General features: G+C 38.9%; 2 protein-coding genes across 7 annotated transcripts in view; both read right to left on the bottom strand.

Annotated features, from left to right (window-relative positions):
- The window catches only part of LOC131008566 (uncharacterized), a 590,934-nt gene that overhangs the window by 283,614 nt on the left and 285,675 nt on the right, over positions 1 to 21,645 (bottom strand). The window lies entirely within an intron of this gene.
- Positions 5,354 to 12,279, bottom strand: LOC131008569 (dual specificity protein phosphatase PHS1). Of its 6 annotated transcripts, XM_057935492.1 has the most exons (12): positions 12,064 to 12,279; positions 11,682 to 11,759; positions 11,412 to 11,554; positions 9,885 to 10,086; positions 9,219 to 9,395; positions 8,976 to 9,136; positions 8,833 to 8,883; positions 7,486 to 8,560; positions 6,767 to 6,910; positions 6,453 to 6,680; positions 6,035 to 6,192; positions 5,354 to 5,836 (listed from the first exon to the last, which is right to left on the bottom strand). In XM_057935492.1, exons 1-12 carry the CDS (start codon positions 12,106 to 12,108, stop codon positions 5,476 to 5,478), a joined length of 2,823 nt encoding a protein of 940 aa, XP_057791475.1. In that variant the 5' UTR covers positions 12,109 to 12,279; the 3' UTR covers positions 5,354 to 5,475. The 6 variants fall into 6 exon arrangements, with proteins under 6 accessions (XP_057791475.1, XP_057791477.1, XP_057791479.1 ...); XM_057935494.1 differs by lacking the exon at positions 8,833 to 8,883; XM_057935496.1 differs by lacking the exon at positions 8,833 to 8,883 and having other exon boundaries at positions 5,354 to 5,961; positions 12,064 to 12,273.

Genomic DNA, 21,645 nt, shown 5'->3' with positions numbered 1-21,645 from the left:
CACATTGATTTGTTCTAGAATCAAAATGTGATAAGTTTTTCTCATTTCAAGAGATTTCCTTGTGCTTTTCTGGATGTAGATTTATTCCTCCTAATGTTGGAAATGTCATTTCATCTAAATGACAATCTGCAAAACGTGCAGTAAATAAATCACCTGTTAAAGGTTCTAGATACCTTATAATCGATGGTGAATCAAATCCAACATATATCCCAAGTCTTCGTTGGGGACCCATTTTTGTTCGTTGTGGGGGTTGCAATTGGGACTTGAACCGCGCAACCAAAAGTTCGTAAGTGAGAAACATCAGGTTCTCGGCCAAATATAATTTGCATTGGGGAGTATTCATGATTTGCTGATGGCCTTAGTCGAACTAATGTTGCAGCATGTAATATGGCATGACCCCAAACAGTAGTTGGTAGTTTTGATTTCATAAGTAATGGTCTAGCAATAATTTGAAGACGTTTAATAAATGATTCCGCTAAACCATTTTGAGTATGGACATGAGCTACTGGATGTTCAATCTCAATTCCAATAGCCATACAATAGTTATCAAATGCTTGAGATGTAAACTCACCAGCATTATCAAGACGAATTCTTTTAATTGAATTGTCTGGGAATTGAGCTCTTAATTTTATGATTTGAGCAAGTAGTCTAGCAAATGTTGCATTTCTAGTAGAAAGCAAGCATACATGGGACCATCTATAAAAGGCATTAATTAATACCATAAATTATCGAAAAGGTCCACAAGGTGGATGTATAGGTCCATAAATGTCTCCTTCAATTCTTTCTAAGAAATATGGAGATTCAGTATTATCCTTCGTATATGAAGGTCTAATGACTAACTTGCCTTGCGCACAAGCATCACATGAGAATTCCTTTGTAGAAAGAATCTTTTGATTCTTTATATTGTGCCCATATGAATTATTGATTATTCGGCGCATCATAGTCGCTCCAGGATGTCCAAACCTATCATGCCAAAGCTTAAAGCTTTTTGTATCATTGAACTTTACGTTCATGAAATGGTTTGTCTCAATTGCTTTTATGAATGTGTAATACATTCCAGAAGGTAGTGTTGCTAATTTTTCTTTTGTCAGCTTATAGCCTGAAACAAAAGAATTTATGCAAAGATATTCATTTCTACCTTTCACATAATTGTCTCGATGTGGTATCCATTATTTCGGATATCCTTGAAACTTAGTAAGTTACTTACTAAAGTGCAGGGCATTTTCAATATCTAATTTAGTATCATTTGGCAAAATGATACAAGCTCTTCCGGAGCCTTCAATGATGTTGGATGCACCTGATATTGTGTTAACATTATTCTCATCTAATGTCAACTCAAGGAAATACTTCTTCTTTTGAAGAATAATATGTGTATTTATTTTCCAAGACAAATATCACAAGATTTCATATGATATTAATGTATATATATTCATGCCTTGTTAAAAACCTCTCCGCAAAAACCCTATGGGAAAAATTCGGTAGAGGAAAAGAGTACAAGATATATATATTTACTCATATATTACACTAGTTGCCTCGTTAAAAACCTTAACTAAGAAAACCTCGTAGGAAAAAACTTAGTAAGGGAAAAAGAGTACAACCATTCGGCCTTTAGGGCCGTTTGACCTTCAAGGTCTAATTTTCAAGAGCATGTAATATGGATTGCTCTTGAAGAGTATGTAATATTCTTCATGGAATATTGATTGTGCTACATCGGGAGCAACAATATGAATCAAATAGATAAAAATTCAAGGATATGTTATCCAAATATTTAATTTACTTGCTCTTAGAGCATGTAATATTATTCAGGAATATTACTTGTGCTACTTTAATAGCATCAATTTAAGATCTTGAATGTAATATTCTTCAGGAATACTACTTGTGCTATTTGAATAGCATCAATGAGTTTTTCAAGATTATTTAAAAAAAATACGTTGTATATATATAATATACAAAGTATATATCCACTATGAATTAAAAAAATTTCCCAATACATGATGATATCAATAGTGATTCAAGTAGTAGAACATCGAAGTTTACTGATTATATAAAATAATATGAAACAAGAATTGCCACGTAGTAGTAAATCATATTCAAGATTTTGTAGAATAAGATCCAATCAAATATTGCACTCTTAACAAACAAAATAAATTAAAACTCAATTATATATGTTTGTCATCTCACCGAAAGGGTGCACAAAAATATTGAGATTAAATCTATTGGCATCATATCCTTTTAACATAATCGGGCGAATCTATTATGTCTCCAATTATCAAAATAGTCTTCTATTTTGCGTGAACTTTTCATATTTTTCTTTATTATTTTTCTAAAATCTACTATTTCACATTGACTTTTTATACCACATCAAATACAAGTTTACATAAAATGACATATTCCCTCTAAGTACAGATCAAAAATTTACTTTATATCCTCCAAATTCCAATCAAAATTCACTTTTGTTTGGTGGAATGATTAAGATCAATATCATTCGAAATGCATCACTAATTTAATATGCTCAAACAAATGCTATTTTAATAGCATCAAAATATAACTTTTAGGATTATTTGTATTTCTTCAAGAATAACGAAAATTATATCATTTGTAATAAACAAATATAACATATTTGCATCAAACCACAAATATAAGGGGAATTTGCACAAATTTCAATAACAATCTCTTTTATGCAAAGCATATATGTTACCATGATTCCGTTTTCTGGTTATTTCCAAGCCAATTTATTGATATAAACATATTAAACAGTATAATATTCTAATACTTCAAAGTTTCTTTCGTCTGGATTTAGATGATTACTAAAATTATACGGATTGAAATTCAGATGAAAAGAAAATTAGTCGTACCTTATTGGAAAGACACAATTCTTTCCTAGGGCATACCTCCAATCCTTTTACGATCGAAGGAAGATGAGAGGATTAGAGCATGGTGCTGATAACGTGTTATAAACTAGAGAGAAGCGAGAGAATATAGTAGAGAATACAAATATCGTTATTATGAAGTTCACAACACACCCATATTTATAGGTGTTAAACCAAGTGTGAACGTCCGGTGTGAACGTTCACACACGTCCGGTGTGAACGTTCACACACGTCCGGTGTGAACGGAGGACAGTCAACTCCGGTGGCTTGAAGATGTCAAGTGTTATTCTCCCTCTAGGTTTCTTGGTCAACACACATAAGATATATCTAGAAGATATATTTACAACAAATATTCATATATTATAGGGAAAATCTTAGAAAATTCAAACTTTCTGTTTCTTTTTTCTTTTTCTTTTTTTAATTCAGAAAATGTCACAGTTTTTAATGATTATCAAAGTGGTGCTCAATGTTCGATGTTTTAATATCTTTTCAACGTGATTTCAATCTTTTAGCATCAGAATATCTACATAGTCATCTGAGGCAATGTGGAACATATGCCTAGTTATTCGTCACATCCTTATGAAAAGTGGAATGTTAGACGGTCACACAGATATTCCAAAAGTGAAAAAAACTAGTCTTGTGACATTGAAAAATATATTGAAATATTGTGTACTAATTTAATAAAAAATTGATAAACGTGAGATCATAAAATAAAAGTTCAAACATTGTGATTTTTTTTTTTGAAACAATAGGGCCCTATTGTAGATACAAACTCAAATTTTGTCCACAAAATGAAAAACTACAATATTTAGCCATCTTTTATGCACTATACCTAATTTACCCTTTTAACCCATCGATCCAGCCCAGCTTTTCTTTTACCAATCGGACCCAGACCCAATCGCAGCGGCATCGACGACCGCTCGCCCAAGCAATCGCTCTGGCGCTCCTTGATTTGCTCTGCCGCAACTTCGCGGACGTGGACGGAGGGCTCTCGCATCGAGCGGCTGCTAGCACGGCGGAAAAAAAGAGCGGCGCCGCGGAGGTCGAGGAAGTGGGAGCGATTGCTGGGGCTCTGGTCGCCAAGCAAAGGCATAGTGTCGACGGCGGCTGCCGCCGTGGGCGACGACGGGCTGTCGTTGTTCGACGACATCGATTCGATCTGGGGAATTTCGAGTTTTTGATTTTTTCTAATTTTTGGTGTGTCAGTGATGATTGTTGTTGCTGTTGTTACTGTATGTGTTGCACGTATGGCACTTATGGCACTATTAGTGCCATAAGTGTCAAAAGGACCATTTTAAACACTTCCCCCTAGGGTTTAGATATTCCATTTAGGGTTTATATTATCCATTTTAGGGTTTAGATGTTCTATTTAGGGTTTAGATTATCCATTTAGCCTTTAGATGATGTTGTTGTTCTTGTATTTGTATTGCTCGTATGAGCACTTATGACACTATTAGTGCCATAAGTGCCAGAAGGACCATTTACTTGGTTATTTTTTTTTTATTTCCTTGGCACTTATGTCACTAATAGGTCATAAGTGCCAACAAGACCATTTTACTTAGTTTTATTTTGGATTTTCGTTGGCACTTATGGCACTAATAGTGCCAACGAAAATTCAAAATAAAACAAAGTAAAATCTTGGCACTTATAGCACTAATAGTGTCATAAGTGCTTAACCCGACCCGGCACGCGACCCGCGTGCCTGATCCTACCCGATCCGCCTCATTAAGGGTAATTTCGTCCGAAATCATAAAATATGGCCAAAATTTAATTTTTTTTAAAATCCGACCAGAAATTGAGTTTTATGTTCCATTTGGGCTACTTCAAAATTTTACTCTTTTTTTTTATCTCGTTATTAAGCACATTCTAAAAACAATATCCCGTGGTCTCGAGCACAATATTCCTCACTCTGATAGAATGGAACAATGTTGACTTGAACTTTGTTAAATTAAGATTCCTCTCAACTTATAAGACTCCCAACTAATTAGGGCTGAGAAGTTCAAAATCAGGTGTATTTCCCCTCGTACATTTATATTAATTCGCCCCAAGTCCAATTTTTGTCGACATAGTATCTCTAAAAAATTAAAAACATATCCTCTGCAGCTAAATGATTTAATTCTAATAATTTGTTTCTAAGATTTTCATATTTTAATGACAAGACTAAATATTGAGCTTGCCGTTCACTATATTTAAGAATGTGCTGTCAACTGGAAAATTGGCACTTATTCACTTCATCGTCCAACCAAGTTGTTGATGGCTTCATCAAGCCATTAGAATATATGCTCCATTTGAGGGGGACAGTTTGAAAGTTTATACTCCCTCCATCCCATTACAAATGTTCCACTTTTCATAATTATCTACTAATTACACATTTCTTAATCTCCGTGTCCAAAAGTAATGAGACATTTATAATGGGACAAAGGAAGTAATATTTAGATTTTAACATTTATAAAATATTTAGATTTACAGCATAATTTAGCCACTTAAAAAAGGTATAGTGTTTGTTGGATAGCAAGCATGTGTAGGTAGTTGTAAATATAGTGAGTTTTGCATTCTACACATATTAACAGAAGATCTGTTTTTGGATGAGATAAATAAAAGAGAGTTATTCTTCGGTCATGGAGGGAGATTGTCTTTGGGTTGGGCTGACACTTCCACCTCGACTTATCTTGAGTGCATCGAGTGCCTTCTGTATCTCCATTGTCATGGCACTGTCCACACTCCCTGATGATATTTTCTTGTGTGACTTCTGCAAATGAAGTTTCAAAGAGCTGCTGCTCAGTCCAGCGTTCTTTCCACAGATCGGACACACCTTTATCATCGGTCTCCGATGTTGCCATTCCATTGAAACTTTCCCGTGCAACTTTTGGTCCAAGTCCAACAGAATCCTCGCGAACCCATCATTAGGCTGGGCTCTGCGGTGCGCTCGTTTCAGCGCATTCCACGCTTGCAATAGGGTAAAGTTTCTGCATTAGATGAAACTTCACAATTGAATGCATGTGACACTTATGATGTTCCTTTTCATAGGCGAACGGCAAAAAAATTGCTGAATTGAACTATCTTCATTGATTTCATGCCTCGCTTGGAAGTACTATCGAGGGAGAGAAAAGACGATGCAATATTAGACATAAGTTTTCTGAATCCAACAGGAGTTGCGAACTTACTTTCTGAGCATCAAATAAGCGAGAATCAGTGTTGCACTCCTGCTCTTCCCTTCAAAGCAATGAACCAACACTTTACCACCTATTTGCTCAACATGATTGATGAAATCGTGAGCTTCTTGGAAAATATCACTGATGTTAGCATCTTCGTTATCACATATCTGGTCACAGAGATGAGTCATGGTCAAGAAACATGCCTAAATGAGACAACACCACAAATGGTATGTAAAGGATTTCTTTATTAAAAAGGATAAAGTAATGTAATCAATAATCTCAGATTTTACTTAACTATACTTCTCAAAATGTTCTGGTTGACGAGGGCATTATTGTACACTATTTGATAATTTTCTTAGTGGAAGAGCAAAAATCTTGGAGCATATAGTATGAAAAAGGCAAAATAAAAGCTGTGGGAATTACTTACCGAAAAGTTTTTGTATTCAAATAAATCTGGAAACTGAGAATCTGCCTGTCCAATTTCATTCGAGCAAAGACATAAAATATGTGTAATCCCCAGAAGCTGCAGAGTGTACACAGATCTAGCAGCAAGTGCCCCGCCAATAAACAGACTGCCTGATATTGGTGATGGCTTTTCCGTGTTTGCTGCTTCAGATATCAATCCTGTCCTCTCAAGAATGTGCTCAAGCCTGACCTGATAATAACAAATCCTGATTAATTCCCAAGGTAAGACAAAGAACATTATAAATATCAAATCTGCACTAGCTCTTCAAATCACACCTTTAGCTCATAGGCGTCAACCATATAATTGCTATCACTGCCAAAGAAGCCAGTAGTGAAATTATTCTCCTGGCACAGTTTAATTGCATCATTTTTAAGCATGTCAGTCCACTGTTCTAATTCTTTGTTTAGTTCTTGATCCACCTGAAAGAATAGCAAAGAACCAATAATGTAAGAGATGCAAGAAGAGTTACTTTGTTCACTAAATCTGCAAAAAAGTAAACCTAATTTAGAGTATGGAGCTCCTAAAAATTCTATCAAGAATTTTGGATATAGAACATGACAAATGCATCATGGCAATGAATCATCCAACACATTGCCACTTCTAGTTAATACCAGAAAACACATCGATGAAACACAAAAAACACACTGTAGTCCATATAGGATATCTATGAGTCAAATTTAAGAATATGTCATGAAAAGAAACAAATCAGCTTATAGATGAATGTGAAAATAAAAACATTTGAGAGAACATAAATAGCTTACATGAAGTCTTCAGCCACAAAAGATTAAAAGATCACAATAGCTCATTTGATATGCATAAACTTAGTAACCTACAATTTAATGTAAAAAATAAAAAATAAATAAAAAGAAGCCAGCCTCTCTCAAGATCAGTTGTTACTATCAATCTAACAAGAGTACCCAAGCAAGTCTATTTATGTGACATAATATGTACTCATTTAGATATCATTTTAGTATTTATTATACATATTGCACACCTTTGCAAATTTGTGGAAATCACGAAGCTTTGACGTCAATCGCAAGCTACGTAAGGGTTCTCCACTCCCTTTGCCTAACTTCCCATGCCAATTGTCGCGTGACATTGGAGAACAACTATCTAAACTTTCTCTAAATCCACCAGATGGCTGTCTTGGCACTACCCTCTGTGATTCTGAATCATTCAAGTCTGAAGTATTATCACCAGAGGCTCGATCCCTGCTAGGTGAAGGTAGAAAGTGGGCCTGTGACGGTGATTCAGGAACCACCAGATCCTCTTTGTCAAGATCGCCACAAGTAGATTTATTTACAATATTGAGAAAAGTTCGCAACAGGCCATCTAGTTTCTGGTGAAGAGTAAGAAGGAAAATGTGAAAACCCTGCAAGTCCCTGAGTGCTGCTCGAAATCCACTTCTGAATGATTGTACAACTGAGGTCATTTCATATTCCCGTATATCAGTCGTTGCATCAGTATTTTCTGGCGAAGTTCCCAATTTTCCACTGGTTATTTCATTCAACAGTTGTGATGCATACTCAGAACTGTTTATGAGGAGCTCAACTAGCTTAGGGTAATTTGCTTGGTCATTTGCACGTTTTCCAGCTGGTGGTCTTCGGGGCACCCCAGAGTCTATTGCTAAAATATGAATATCAGTACAACCTGACTCATTCAAAGAAAGACTCCTTACACTCATATTGCTAGATTTTGGAGATTCTAGAATCTCAGAAACATCAGAACCCTGGGATACCAATCCTGGTTGAGGAGGGCTTAGTCTACTGTCTATAGAAGTTGCTCTTCTTTCTTTTTGAAGCGCCTGAATAACTTTCGGTCTATATCTATTGATTGCTGAATCAAAAGCCAATTCCAGGGCATCCATATTTGCGCTGGCAATTTTTTCAGCCAAGAGTAAATTTGCTGTGTTTCCACGCCACCTGAGATGGCGACAAGGAAGGCGATCTTCATTTCTTATAACAAGATCTAACATCAAAATCCTGCCAAGTGCTGCTGCAGTCTTTTCTGCCACTTCTCGTGACTCAAAAGCACTTGAGCTTTCCAATAAAGGAGATCCGTGTACATAACTGCAATTTTCATTACAAAATGGTATATGCTAAGAAAAAGTTTATCATGCTTTCTCATTTGTACATCAGCTGCTAAATAAAGTTGAATTACCAGAGATATACGAGATTTATCTAACTCACACGTAATATCTTATAAGAAATACTTTTCAAATAAGATTTTGATTTCTAATTGATCGTGCTCACTGGAAATCTTTGACTGCAGAATGACAAGACATTTATATAAAAAAAATCGTATATCACCCAGCAGGAATCAGGTAAGATAAACTCTCAACCAGAGTGGAGGTCCAACAACAGTTGCATTAAATGCAGAAACCCCATGCCCTCTGAAATAGGATCACCAATATGGCATGTTTAATAAGCAGAAAAGCATGTAGATTACTAGATGCATAATAGCACTTGATATTTCTATACGTACTTCATCACTAGAAGGCAGCGACTAAGCTCAAGAGCTTCCAGAAGTTCTGAACAAGTCATTTCACCAATTTCATCCCCTTCTGCAATGGCAGCATCTTTTGCTTTTTCTGCAGCCTCCTTTATTTGCTGCCATTCAGAACTGGCATTATGAACAACCCTAGCCTGCATTTGTACAATGACTGACAAGTATAAATTTTTGTTTCGCACGTAGGATCAAGTAGTGTTAGAAGTAAGGAGGTACAACTTGTGGAGTTTTGACACCTAGCCACTTAGCAAATTCATAGCCAAGCCTCTCTGACTGGGTAGCCATCCTTGATGATGAGAACTTTATGACAGCGGCAGCTTCCTTAGGAGAAGACTCATCATTTTGTGGTTGGTTAAATAGAGCGAAAAAAACAACACCCCCAGAATTAACAGTGACCTGCCCCAGTGAAATAACAGAATAATCAGTAGAAAGGCAATTAAAACGCTATAATGGTTAATTAGTTATACAAAAATATAACACATTGAAACATACAAAGCTATAATTTACATAAGGTAATAGATCTCCTAGCAGTAAATTTATAAGATTGGACAGTGTTTGTTCCTATATTTTAAATTAATGCATAGAGAATGAAAAAAGAAAGTATCAAAATGGGATAACTAACAATGGGTATTGGTAATCTCATAGACTGTAAATAATCAAGGACAAGAAATGCTACATATTATATAACTAATATACGGATTGTGCAGATTTCCTAGCATGAATTTTTCACGAAAAAGTATGGAGTATAAACTGAACACTGAGCCAACAGCAAGATATAATTAGGCAATGACTTCCTGAGCTTCAACTACACCAAAAGCATTTACAGAAACATAAGAAACAATAACCACCGAGAAGAACCATCAGCTTATGTTTTTCCTGACAAACCTCCAGTGGTTTAGTCATCTCATCCTCAGACTGCTCTGTGCTGCTGCTATGCTCTGTATGGTGAAGCGAGGAAAGTGTGTTCCAAGAGAAGGAGCTTGATTCAATGTCTATCATGTCAGATTTACCAAGTCTGTCCCACAGGCTGATTTCTGTAGCTTGCTCAGGTGGGGATGTTTTTATATCGATGTTATATTTTTCCAAACTGAAAGAAAACCATTCACAATAATTAAAAATAAAAAATAAAGGCAATTATTATTCCCATGCATAAAAGGAATTAACAACGTACTTTATTATTGGAAACATTCAAAGAGTAGAAACTAGAAAATCTCGGTGTGCTGCATTTGATGCTCTCAGTTTATGTATAAAATGAAAGTGAATATTCTGGAATTAAGGAGTTAATATAGATCTAAATTAGTAGGAATTAGTGTCCTAATTTCTAGTGATTATATTTCCTCTAAATAAGAAAACATGTAGTGTACTTAAACTTAGCCCTGTAACTTTCTCAAAACTACATGGTATTAGTGCACTTGGGTTTATATTCCCTGGGGCTTCTGTTTTTCCTGCGTTCTACAGTATCATTTTCCCCCACTTGTAAATCCCGTTACATCCAGTCCACCAAACAATCAGCGGCTGCCACCTTTTCCCCTGCTAGTTTGGATGATGCTACACTACCTAACTTGGAATTTATAGTGGTGAGGCTTAACGGTGAGAACTTTTGGAACGGGTTCAATCTGTCAAACTGGCTGTGGATGGCAGAAAAAAGTTAGGTTTCTTGACTGGAGAGGAGCCAAAACCTGCAACAACTGACCCCATATTTAGGCGCTGACATCTGCAAATTCTATGATAACGGGATGGCTGCTAAATTCCATGGAAGAAAAGATCTGTCATCCATTCATGTGCATAGACGCAAAAGAAATTCGGGATGCTGTTAGAGAGACCTACTCCAATCTAGGAAACTCTTCACAAGTTTTTTAGTTGAAAAAGAAATTGTCCTCTGGAAACAAGGTAACAGAGATATCACAAGTTATTTCAGTGAAATGCTCTCCTTCTGACAAGAATTGGATTTGCACTATGATGACAAATGGGAGAACCCCAACGAACGAGAGAAAGGTGATAGCATCTTCATGTTCCTTGTTGGAGTCAATCACAATTTTGATGAAATTAAGGGCCCAATTCTTGGCTGCCATCCATTAGGGAGGTGTTTTCTAAACTACACAAAGAGGAAGTCCGGAAGCGTGTCACGAGTGAAAATGATGGCAGCTGCACATAAAAGCACAATGCTAACAACATGAACGAAAAATCTATCGTTAATGCAAGATTGCATGCATACGCTTCATAAAATAATCAAATTTTATCTAAACTAGCAAATAATCATACAGCTAGTTCACAGTATTCTTTTAGTAGGGACACTTTCTAACAAATGATTGCACCTGAACAAACTATTTTCCAGCACTCTTATATCCATCAACAAAATCAAACATAGCAGCATTATGAATGAGGGTTAAGAGCATCAAGATATTGGCCAACCTTATGGGCATACTCTCAGTGTGATGAGGCCGGTGAGGAAACCCTGAGGCCCGATACTTGCTGCTGCGCTTGCGAACAAGCTCAAGCCATTGTGCAAACCGATAAGCAGGACCTGCTGTAATATCCCCTAACATATACAGTACCTACATATCCAAACATCCAAATCCCGTAATGGATTTTTTCACATAATAAAATGGTACTGAAGGAAAAGAGCAATAAAAAGAAGAGAACTACTCAGTAAGCAAGCAAGCGAGAGAGATAGAGATTTACCCTTGAAGTGACAGTCAGGGGCAACGGGGTTTCTGGCTCGGTGCTTGCCAGATCAATCTCTCTGTCTTCCTCCTCTTTCTGCATATACATATATATATCAATGTGAATGGAGGCCCACGTATACCAAATCATCCGCTGAAACAAAATCCCGTTCCATACAAATGCCTAAAATTTGTGGATGTCTAAACGAAATGGAGCAAAAGATTTCCAGATCTAAGTAGTGACTAACATATATAGATTATGTGCGTATGTAAAATGTAGTCGTTTATGGCAAATGCATATAGATAAATCAATGTCGCAAGCTTTTCGGGTACTGGGTGTAATGATTTGAATAGTGAAAAGTGATGTGGAGAAAAGGCAGAGAGAGAGAGAGAGAGAGTACATGAAAAGTGAAGCGGGGTTCTTCCTTTTGATCATCAGCGGCCATTCTATCTCTCTCTTTTGCGGGTGGGAAATTGGAAGGAGAAGCGATGAGAAAATTGGGTTTTCAAAATTAGTGGATCTAGCGGCTATTTTTGGGTAGTCGGCATTGACGCTCAAGATTCACACATTCAACCACATTTCAGCATGCGCCACCCCAGGCGGTTACTCATACTTCACGCTTCGCCCCGCCCAAAACGTTTATTTATTAATTTATTATCACCACACTTTAGAAAAAGAAGAGAGTAAAATAAAGAAAGAAAAATTGACGATATAAAATCTTGTATTAATGATCGAAAAATACACGAAATTTCACATACATGATCTTAAAAAATGCTCCACAATAAATAATATTTTGATTTAATTAAAATGTACACATGCATTCACCATTATATAAATCCTAGGTAATGTGTCTCCCGAAATTTGAAGACATGAACGCATCGGCGATCATGTAAAACGACATCGTTTTGTCAAGTGTTTTTTCTTTTACAAAAAAAAAAGTTGTTGTTTCGTGTCGCACTAAAGTTCCGGCAAGGGCTAGTTCCGATGAGAAGCAAATGAACATCAAATGAAATTTCGATCGAGAAGCAAATGAACCTTCGTCGCTGCACTGAAGTTCCGATAGATCCCCAAGTCTACCTACCCGCACTCCCCTCTTCAGTCTCCATATCCGGCGAGGACAACAAATGGGTCGCCGCCCAGACTCGTGCTTCAATTTCTCCCCTCTAGATTATGACCGCTACTTCCGCTAGATCGCCTCGCCGGATCTCATAAATTAGGGCCGCCTTGCTTCACATGGGGGAAGAGGAAGGGCGGCAGAGATCGATGAAGGAGATGAGGGTTTGCTGCCCATGAACCTAGGGGGTTTGCTGGGGAATGAGGGCAGAGGGCGGCAGAGCCGTGGAGAGAGGTCAAGGCAGCGGCGACGCTGATATGTAGACAAAGAGAAATATAGGGTCTTTGGAAGAGGGCGGTAGGGAGGGTTTTCTGATTGGGTAATGAAACAAAAATGACATCGTTTTTGCTCCGTGTTCAATTTTAATACCGTTTTTTGACGTGGCGTGCCAGCACACGCTTCGATCCTACGTGTCATTGACGTGGCTTGCCGACACAAATTTTAGGCCGGCGAGCAAAATGTTGCATTATACTCACCAGATTCTGCCCCTCCTGCCTCTGCGAGCGCCTCTCCTCCTCCAGCACTCATTCCTCTTCCCGCCGCCACCGCTTGCATTTCTCTCATTCGATTCCGGCGACTGTACGATGCCGGTCAACTCTCGCCCTCTCTCTGAAACTAAAACTCGTGCACCTATACCAAGCACGACACACAGCTCGCGTCGCCGACTCCCCCTTTCGCGACCTCCGGCGACGACACAGCCGCAAGCCGTGCCTCTGCCCTTCGATCTCCATTCTTCCTCACTGAAAACCCTTCTCTCTCTGGCTTCAATTCCGAACGGCAAAAGGGCCGCAGCCAATCGGAGCCCTAGAAAAATGCCTCTGCCCTCACATTCTCCACTGCGCCGTCTCCACCTTCGCGTCGCCTTCTCCACCGTGCTGCCTCCACCTTCCCTCCGCGCTGCGGAGGATTTTAATAACTAGATATATGTCTTTTCTTATATCTATGTGTTTTCTTAGACCTGCTGCCTCTTTGGAGAAGACGAGACGAGCGCCGCCGCCAGACAACGGCGGCCATTTGCCGCTAGACACTCTCGTCTCTCTCTCTTTCTCTATACCGCTGGAGAACAAAATTATGACGTGTCCGCCGGAAGACACGTCATTGCCACATGGTTTTGTAGGAAAACAAATCGGTGCTATATTGAACACAGAGCAAAGTTAGTCATATAAATTGGGCAAATTGAAATTCGTGCTAAACTTGAAATTCGACTAAAAGTCATGATATTATATGTATTTAACTCTTATTAATAGTACCTTTTATGTGGAACCATTTCTCCACTCACAATAAGCTTAACCATTTTTATTAAAACCCGTGTCGTCTATCTTTAAGATTATTTTTTATGGACGGAGGAAGTATTATTTTTTGGTGAATCGTGATTGAGTGGGTAACGTTTTAATCGGTGAATTGTGGTTAGATTATGAGTTTTACCTAGTGTTGATCGTGGAAATTGAGAGAATAGAGCCGAATTGCTAAGAGAAAGTAAGTTTGTTGTTGTATTAATAGAGAACACGTTAAGATACATAATGTGAGTGCATGGGTATTTATAGAGTACATTTGGACGGTAGAATAGTAATTTCATCCTAGAAGTCATGCTCCCCGCGTGGTCAGGGGCACGATGGTAATTTCGTATGCCTTTGCTCATTCCTCTGTTCAAAGACAGAGAAACGTACATATCGCGGAGCCTTGGATTCCTCTACGAACGAGCGATTCCTCTGCTCTGGCGCTTCCCGGGTGAAGTGGTCACTTTTACCGTTGACTATCTTGTAGGTAAATCATCCATCTGACTTCAGTGATTCCTCTGACCGAGCTCGTTCCTCTGACGGAGCCCATTCATCTGACTGATCTCGTTCCTCTGACCCGAGCGATGCCTCTGTCCAAGTCCATTCCTCTGCTCGGCATATATTACTCCTCATCATTTTTTATGATGTTTTCTAAGTGGCTCCAAATTATAAATTGGATCAAAGATTTTGATTTTGTTAAGTGCATACTAGTAAATTGGATCAAAGATTTTGATTTTGTTAAGTGCATACTAGTAGGCATGCTTATGACTGTTTATGTACTGAACCTTTTGCCTTAGTTTTATGAGAAGAATATTGTCACATTTTTTTTCCCAATATGGTTAACGCAAACAGTTTATTTACACTACATTGTACACACTATAAAAGATCAATGATCATAGAAAATTTAATGATGTGCGTGTGTTAGCTTAACGATAAAAGGTTAATGCCCAAGAATGGATATGTGAGGTTTAAAAATATTTTTGATTTTTGTATATGTTTACATAAACAAAATTACGTCATTTTAGGGGAGGTGTATTCGTTCAGGATTTTAATAGATTTCCACAGACTTTTAAAATCTGGGTGTATTCGTTCAAAACTTTTAAAAGTCTGAAAATCTAGAGGTATTCGTTCAAGACTTTTAAAATTCTATAAAAATGCAAAGGTATTCGTTTCATACTTTTAAAAATCTATGAAAATCTAAAGGTATTTAAAAATCTGTGAATTTTAAAATTGGACTGATTTTCATTGATTTCATTCAAAAAATACACATGAACAAATCCGACCTCAGACCACGAGATTTCGAAAATCTTCATATTTCAGTGCCGGCTGGGTTCCAGCGGTCGCTGGGACGAGAAGGTAATGATCTTGATGCTTTTGTGAGCTGAGGGATAGACTATTCGATGTTGGTGATTTGGTGTTCACTTTGAAACTTAAACTTCATTGATCCTTGCAGGTGGTCCATTTTCATTATATTCGTTACTCTATAGGCATGCTAAAGTGGGGCTGATTCCATCCAATAGAGGTTCGGGCAAGATCTTGAATCATGAAGAAGACACATGGATGCAGACGCTCATTTACATCATCCAAGGCCAACAGTCGCTGGAACCCACCGATCGCTGGGATCTGTCCCAGCGCTCAATTAATTCCAATGAGCGCCGGGATGGTAGATTTCAAATCCGTAAAAATCACGTCAATTTCTTGTTAAAATCCCTATAAATTCCGTTCAAAATCTATTTAGAATTTCAAAATACATGAAGAATCTGTGTAAAATCCGTAGATTTTTAAAATCTCTGAATTTTAAAAATCTATTAAAATCTTGAACGAATACACCCCCTTTAATTGAAATGATCATCTCACGCAAATTATGCCACTGGCATGCCAAACTCAATTATGGCGGATTTTCAAATGGGCAAATGGTTTTTAATACCCACTTTTATAATACATCTATCAAATCTACCCACCTATATAAAACATCTATGAAAAATACCCACTTCATAGTGAACTACCATTTCTACCCTTATACTTAATTTCTCTTTATCCCCCATCTTTTGCCTAATTAAGCTTGACTAGTATATCGGCTGGAAACTTTCCTCGTGCCCGATAGGTTACTTCGGTAAACTGGGTCTGGATTGTGAGACAACGCCACGTACTGTCAAGCAAAAATGATAAAAATTGGTAATTGTTCAAATTGATCCCGCGCTTCACAAAAATGGTATCAGAGCGGGTTTTTATAGAGGAATTATATTATTTTTAATTTATTTTATGATTAACCCATATGGGAGGAGACTCCATTAGAAAATATGGATCCGGACGAATGTCCGAGATGTATTGTGTACAGGAAATCTCTTCAAGATTTGGAGAGAGAAACGACTCGTCTTATAGACGATCTCAACTGGAATAATCGAGCCCTCGTGACGAATATTCGGCGAGGAGAAGATGCAGAAATTATTCGTGATATCATCACGGGTATCCAATCATACCATGAGACTCTCATGGGAATCGTCGGGATAAGAACGGCGATTGAACGAACCAGAGACGAGGCCCATCAGTCCCACGATTGATGGAACCAAAAGACAAGGCGGGAGTAGCTTTTCCAGGCTACCAAAAGATCGAGCCAAGTTCTTCCGACAACGTCAACTTGCGGGAGATCCAAAAGACGGTGGAATATTATGGCGTCAAGCTATACGATCTACCGATGGAACTGAGCAGAATATCACTCAAACAAGAGGAAATATTAACCCTCTTGTGTGATATCCAGAAAAGAATGAAGGAGATCGAAAGGCGAAAACCATGTTCCGGGAAAATCCGGAAGCAATGGTCCAACGACCCGACGAATCCCCCTATATTTGATGCAGCACCCAAGGAGTTGCAGCCAAAGGATATAATCCGAATCATGAAAGGCAAATATCATGAATAGCCTTGACAGAATCGGATTAGAAGATCTACAGGAGTTAGCAGAATCTTTTGCTAACCTCAATATGGTTGATCTAAAGATGAACCAAGGAGATGAGGTGCCCAAAAACGAGCCTCAAGAAGAAAGTTCGTCAAAAAGGGGTGGAGCTTCAGACGATGCAAGCCACTACCAACGAACCAAAAGACGCAGGCCACAGATGCGGGATACTCCTGTAGGGAAGGCCACACTTGAACCAATCCATCCATATGGATTGATTCTCAACCTCGACGAAGCCAGTTTCAAAGATTGGGAGGATCTCATCGATGAATGGGCTTCAGCTTTGAATATCGTAGTCACCACAATTGAGTACGATAAAAAGGAGTTTGCCAAAATCTTCGAAGCAAGTCTGGCAGGAATGGCAAAACAGTACTGGGATAAAATTGAAATCTCAGCAAGGGAAGAACTGTTTAATAGCACAAAACCTTATGAAATCATTAAGGAGGCTACTAAACAGATCAAAATCCATTTCTTGGGAATGGGTTTTTTCGAAGGATCTGCAGAAGAAAAGCGCAAGAAGTATCATCAGGCACTCTACAATCTTCGATTAATGGTGCTAGAGCCAAAAGCTCTTGATGAATTTTTACGCCTTTATACCCTATATGTTCATATGGGGGTAGTTGATGATACAACCGCCAAGGACCTCTTTTTCACAAAGTTTCCAAGTCCATGGAGGGAGATGCTCATCAACGAATACGTATCACCGGGAGAATATCCCCTTGATAGTGCCTCAAGAAGGATGTCTTATGTCCACAAGAAGCTGTCCGAATGGTGCCAGAAGGCAGCAGACTTAAGGAATCTCAAGAAATTGAGAAGACTCAACAAGAAGTCCCCATTGATGTGCGACAACATTGATCTTCCAACAGAGATTGGTGCTGAGTTGCTGTATCAAAGGAGGAGCCGAAAGAAACATAGGTATCAACCCTATGAAAGAAAGACCAGAAGGAGTTCTTGGAAGCCAAGAACTATGTGGACCAGACAAAAGGCACGCTCCTACAAGTCAGGCCAACGGAGCGGACCATCCAGAAACCGATTCTCAAATCAAAAGAGAATCCCGGCGAGAAAAACTTTCAGGCGCACTCAAGCCAAAGCAAATGAAAGTTTCAAGGATTGCAACTGCTGGACGTGCGGTGCAAAGGGGCATATTTCAACTAATTGCCCAGACAACGAGAAAAGGGAGATGAGAAGATTCGAATCCACCCCGGATATCGAAGACGCAATCTTCTACCAGAAATTGATACCCGTGTATCAATTCGAAGATATATCCTCTGATGAGAGTATATATGAACAAGAAGAGATCTTTAGTTCTGATGATTCGGAGAGGACCGATGGATCAACCGGAGCCGAGTCAGACTAAAGAAGAACACGAGATCCACCACACCCAAAAGGAGGATCAGAGTGGATTTACAAGCCATTTCCTGATACCACAGAAAGAAGTGGTGAAGCAGCTTGTGAAAAAACTCAAGAAGGAAACCGAAGAGGTTCAAACCTACCAAGGGTTTTCTAACGGGAGATTGAATCGAGTTTTAAATAGCTTGATTCCAACCAAGAGGAAGCATCATGTCTATTTTGGCGTTACAAGTCAAGAAACGGCGCTTCCAATTGAGATCACAAGCAACCAGGTGGAAATCCAGCTGGTTCCAGCCGAAGATATTAGGAAGGATCTCAGGAAAATGAAGCCAGAAGTCGCAAGTACGATGAAATGGATTCATATTGGAGCAATTCAATTGGTGCTAAAATCTTCCCTTCTCCCAGGGACAGACCAGCCAATTGATGTCGCATTATGCGATAAAAGGGTCAGAGAAGCCAGAGAATCAGTTATTGGAGCTTTTTCGGGCAATCTCTATGCCAAGAAGATTATAACCGAGTTTTATCCACAGATCGCTTATAATCTACAAGATTCATCTTTCAGCCGAGCCCTGACTCTCTATCAGGACTACAAAAAGAAGGAGTACATGACAGATGGAAACAGGCCATACTCATTGACTTATCAAGTCTCGTATGCCCTATCAAATTCCCATCATACGGAGTTATTTCTGGGAAAAGAATTTATTGAAATTCCAGAAATATTCAAAGAAGTTGCTAAGGCAGCCCCTTCAAACCGAGTTGAAATTCCCCAGAACAGGGAAATCGACATCGACGTTGGAGACAAACCAGTGCTGAGCCATACCCAGAGTCTCAGACTGGGAGCACCAAGGCTATCATTCCAAGGAAATAGGCTTACTTCAGGGCCTATATCAAGAAGTTTCTCTCATTCTTATGAAAGAAGGGCGATCCAGGAAACACCAGTTCCAGACATGAGGGTCAAATTCAAATGCCCCGAAGGATGGAGACAGGTTTCCACAAGAATTGATACAACAAGCATGGAAAACAAGTTTCCCTGCAGTATGTTGTATTATCTGACAAATCCAGGCGAAAACCGATACATCGGAACTCTGGAGGTTGGAGGTTTTGAAATCCAAACCGAAGGCCAAGCCGGACCAGAAACGGACGTCCTGATCCTAGGGCGAGATTTCCTTGACAAATATAAGCCATGGTCATGGAAATCAGGAGGAATGGAGATCACCATTGGAAGACAAAGAGTGATGATCCAATGACAAGTCCATTCTCGATATACATCTCTGTTGGGATGTTATACGAGAAATATAAAGCAGAATATTTTGCTGCTTATGTGGATTCAGGAGCAGGAATCTGTACAGCAAAACGAGGAGTCTTTCCAATAGAAGTGGAAGAAGATCTACCTCGAATTGCAGGAAGGGATTTCTCCAAGAAAATTTTACTCTTATCAAAGGGAGTAAAACAGACGGAAATATTGATCGGTGGAGCAGGACAGACACCTTGGTACAAGGTCAAAACTCCACCAATTTATTTCCATGATACCGGAGCAGATATATTATTCGGAAATAATTTTCTGCAAAGTTTCAAGAGGTATATACAAGACAATGAGGCCAGGAGGCTAGTGTTCACAACCAATTGTGACCACAAGATCATTGTGCAAAGGCTCCAAGGAGCTTTTCATCGTTCGATGCCAATCAAGTTCCGCAGCAAGCGTGGTGATGATGGCAGACTCCGGAGACCCCAAATGAAGGATCAAAGGAGATTCGGAGAAGTTTTGCTTAAATGCAGAACTGAGGGATTCCCAGATCTCTCCGAGGAAGAAATTCAAATCCTCAAAGTATCCCTGATATCACACAAAGATATCAAGGAAGAAGAACAGGTGTCCATTGCTGACGTCAAAAGGAGAATCCAAAAGTGTTATCACGAGGATCCTTTGGCATGGTGGAACAAGAACCAGCTCAGAGCAACCTTGAAGGTCAAAACTGGAAAGGAGTATGAGTTCGTAAGATACAAGCCTATCCTGATGAACCCTCAAGATCAACAGGATATGATGAGTATAATCAAGGAGCATCTTGATTTAAAACTTATCGAAGATGGAAGATCACCCTATAGCAGTCCGGGATTTCTGGTGAGGAATCATGGGGAGATCAAGCGAGGAAAACCAAGACTGGTCATTAATTACAAAGGAATTAATGATATCCTTGAGTTTGACGGATATTTCATCCCAAGCAGAGAACACCTTATAGACTGCATCAGAAATGCAAGGGTATTCTCAAAATTCGATTGCAAGTCAGGGTTTTACCAGATTCGCATGGAGGAAGGGAGTAAGAAGTTCACAGCCTTCTCGACTCCACAAGGACATTATGTCTGGAATGTCATGCCAATGGGGTTAGCCAACGCGCCTCAGATATTCCAAAGGAAGATGGATAATCTCTTCAAAGATTATTCTTCGTTTATGTTTGTTTATATTGATGACATCCTTATTGCATCAAAAAACATTCATGAACATGTCAGACATCTGGAGATCTTTGCCGATGTTTGCCAACAAGAAGGACTAGTGCTGTCAGAAAAGAAGGCAGTCATAGCCACCCAGAAGATGGAGTTTCTGGGAATCGAGATCGATGAATCTGGAATCATTCTACAAGATCACATTGTGGAAAAGGTCCAGAATTTTCCAGAAGATCTCAGGGAAAAGAAGCAGCTCCAAAGCTTTCTCGGAGTTGTTAACTTTGCAGGAATGTTCATCAAAAATCTTGCGGAGTACAGGAAAATCTTTAGTCCATTACTAAAGAAAGATGTTCCATTTATATGGAAGGAGGAACATAGAGAGGGTATGAAGAAGTTGAAAGAGATTTGCAAAAATCTCCCAAAGCTTTCAATACCACAAGACGAGGATGATTTGGTCCTCTACACGGATGCTAGTGATTTCTGGTGGGCAGCAGTGCTTACAAAGATCACCCCATATGGAGAAGAACCTTGCAGATACTGTAGCGGTCTTTTCTCCGACGACGAGGCTGTGCGATGGCACATCAACGAGAAAGAATTCTTTGCAGTGCGGAAGGCGTTTAAAAAATGGCCGCTTTTCTTACTTGCTAAAAAATTCGTTTTGAAAGTTGATAACACTAACGTTAAAGCTTTCTTAACAAAAAAGTTTGAATCTAAACCTGAAAAGGCTAGATTAATTAGATGGCAAGCAGAATGCCAATATTATGATTATGATATTGTCGTTTTGAAATCTGATCAGAATGTTCTTGCAGATTTCCTTACAAGGGATGGAGCTCCCTGAAGCGGAGGCCATCGAGG

Source organism: Salvia miltiorrhiza, chromosome 2 (genome assembly GCF_028751815.1).
Source record: "Salvia miltiorrhiza cultivar Shanhuang (shh) chromosome 2, IMPLAD_Smil_shh, whole genome shotgun sequence".
NCBI classification, from domain to species: domain Eukaryota; kingdom Viridiplantae; phylum Streptophyta; class Magnoliopsida; order Lamiales; family Lamiaceae; genus Salvia; species Salvia miltiorrhiza.
This window is presented reverse-complemented; position numbering and strand designations above follow the sequence as displayed.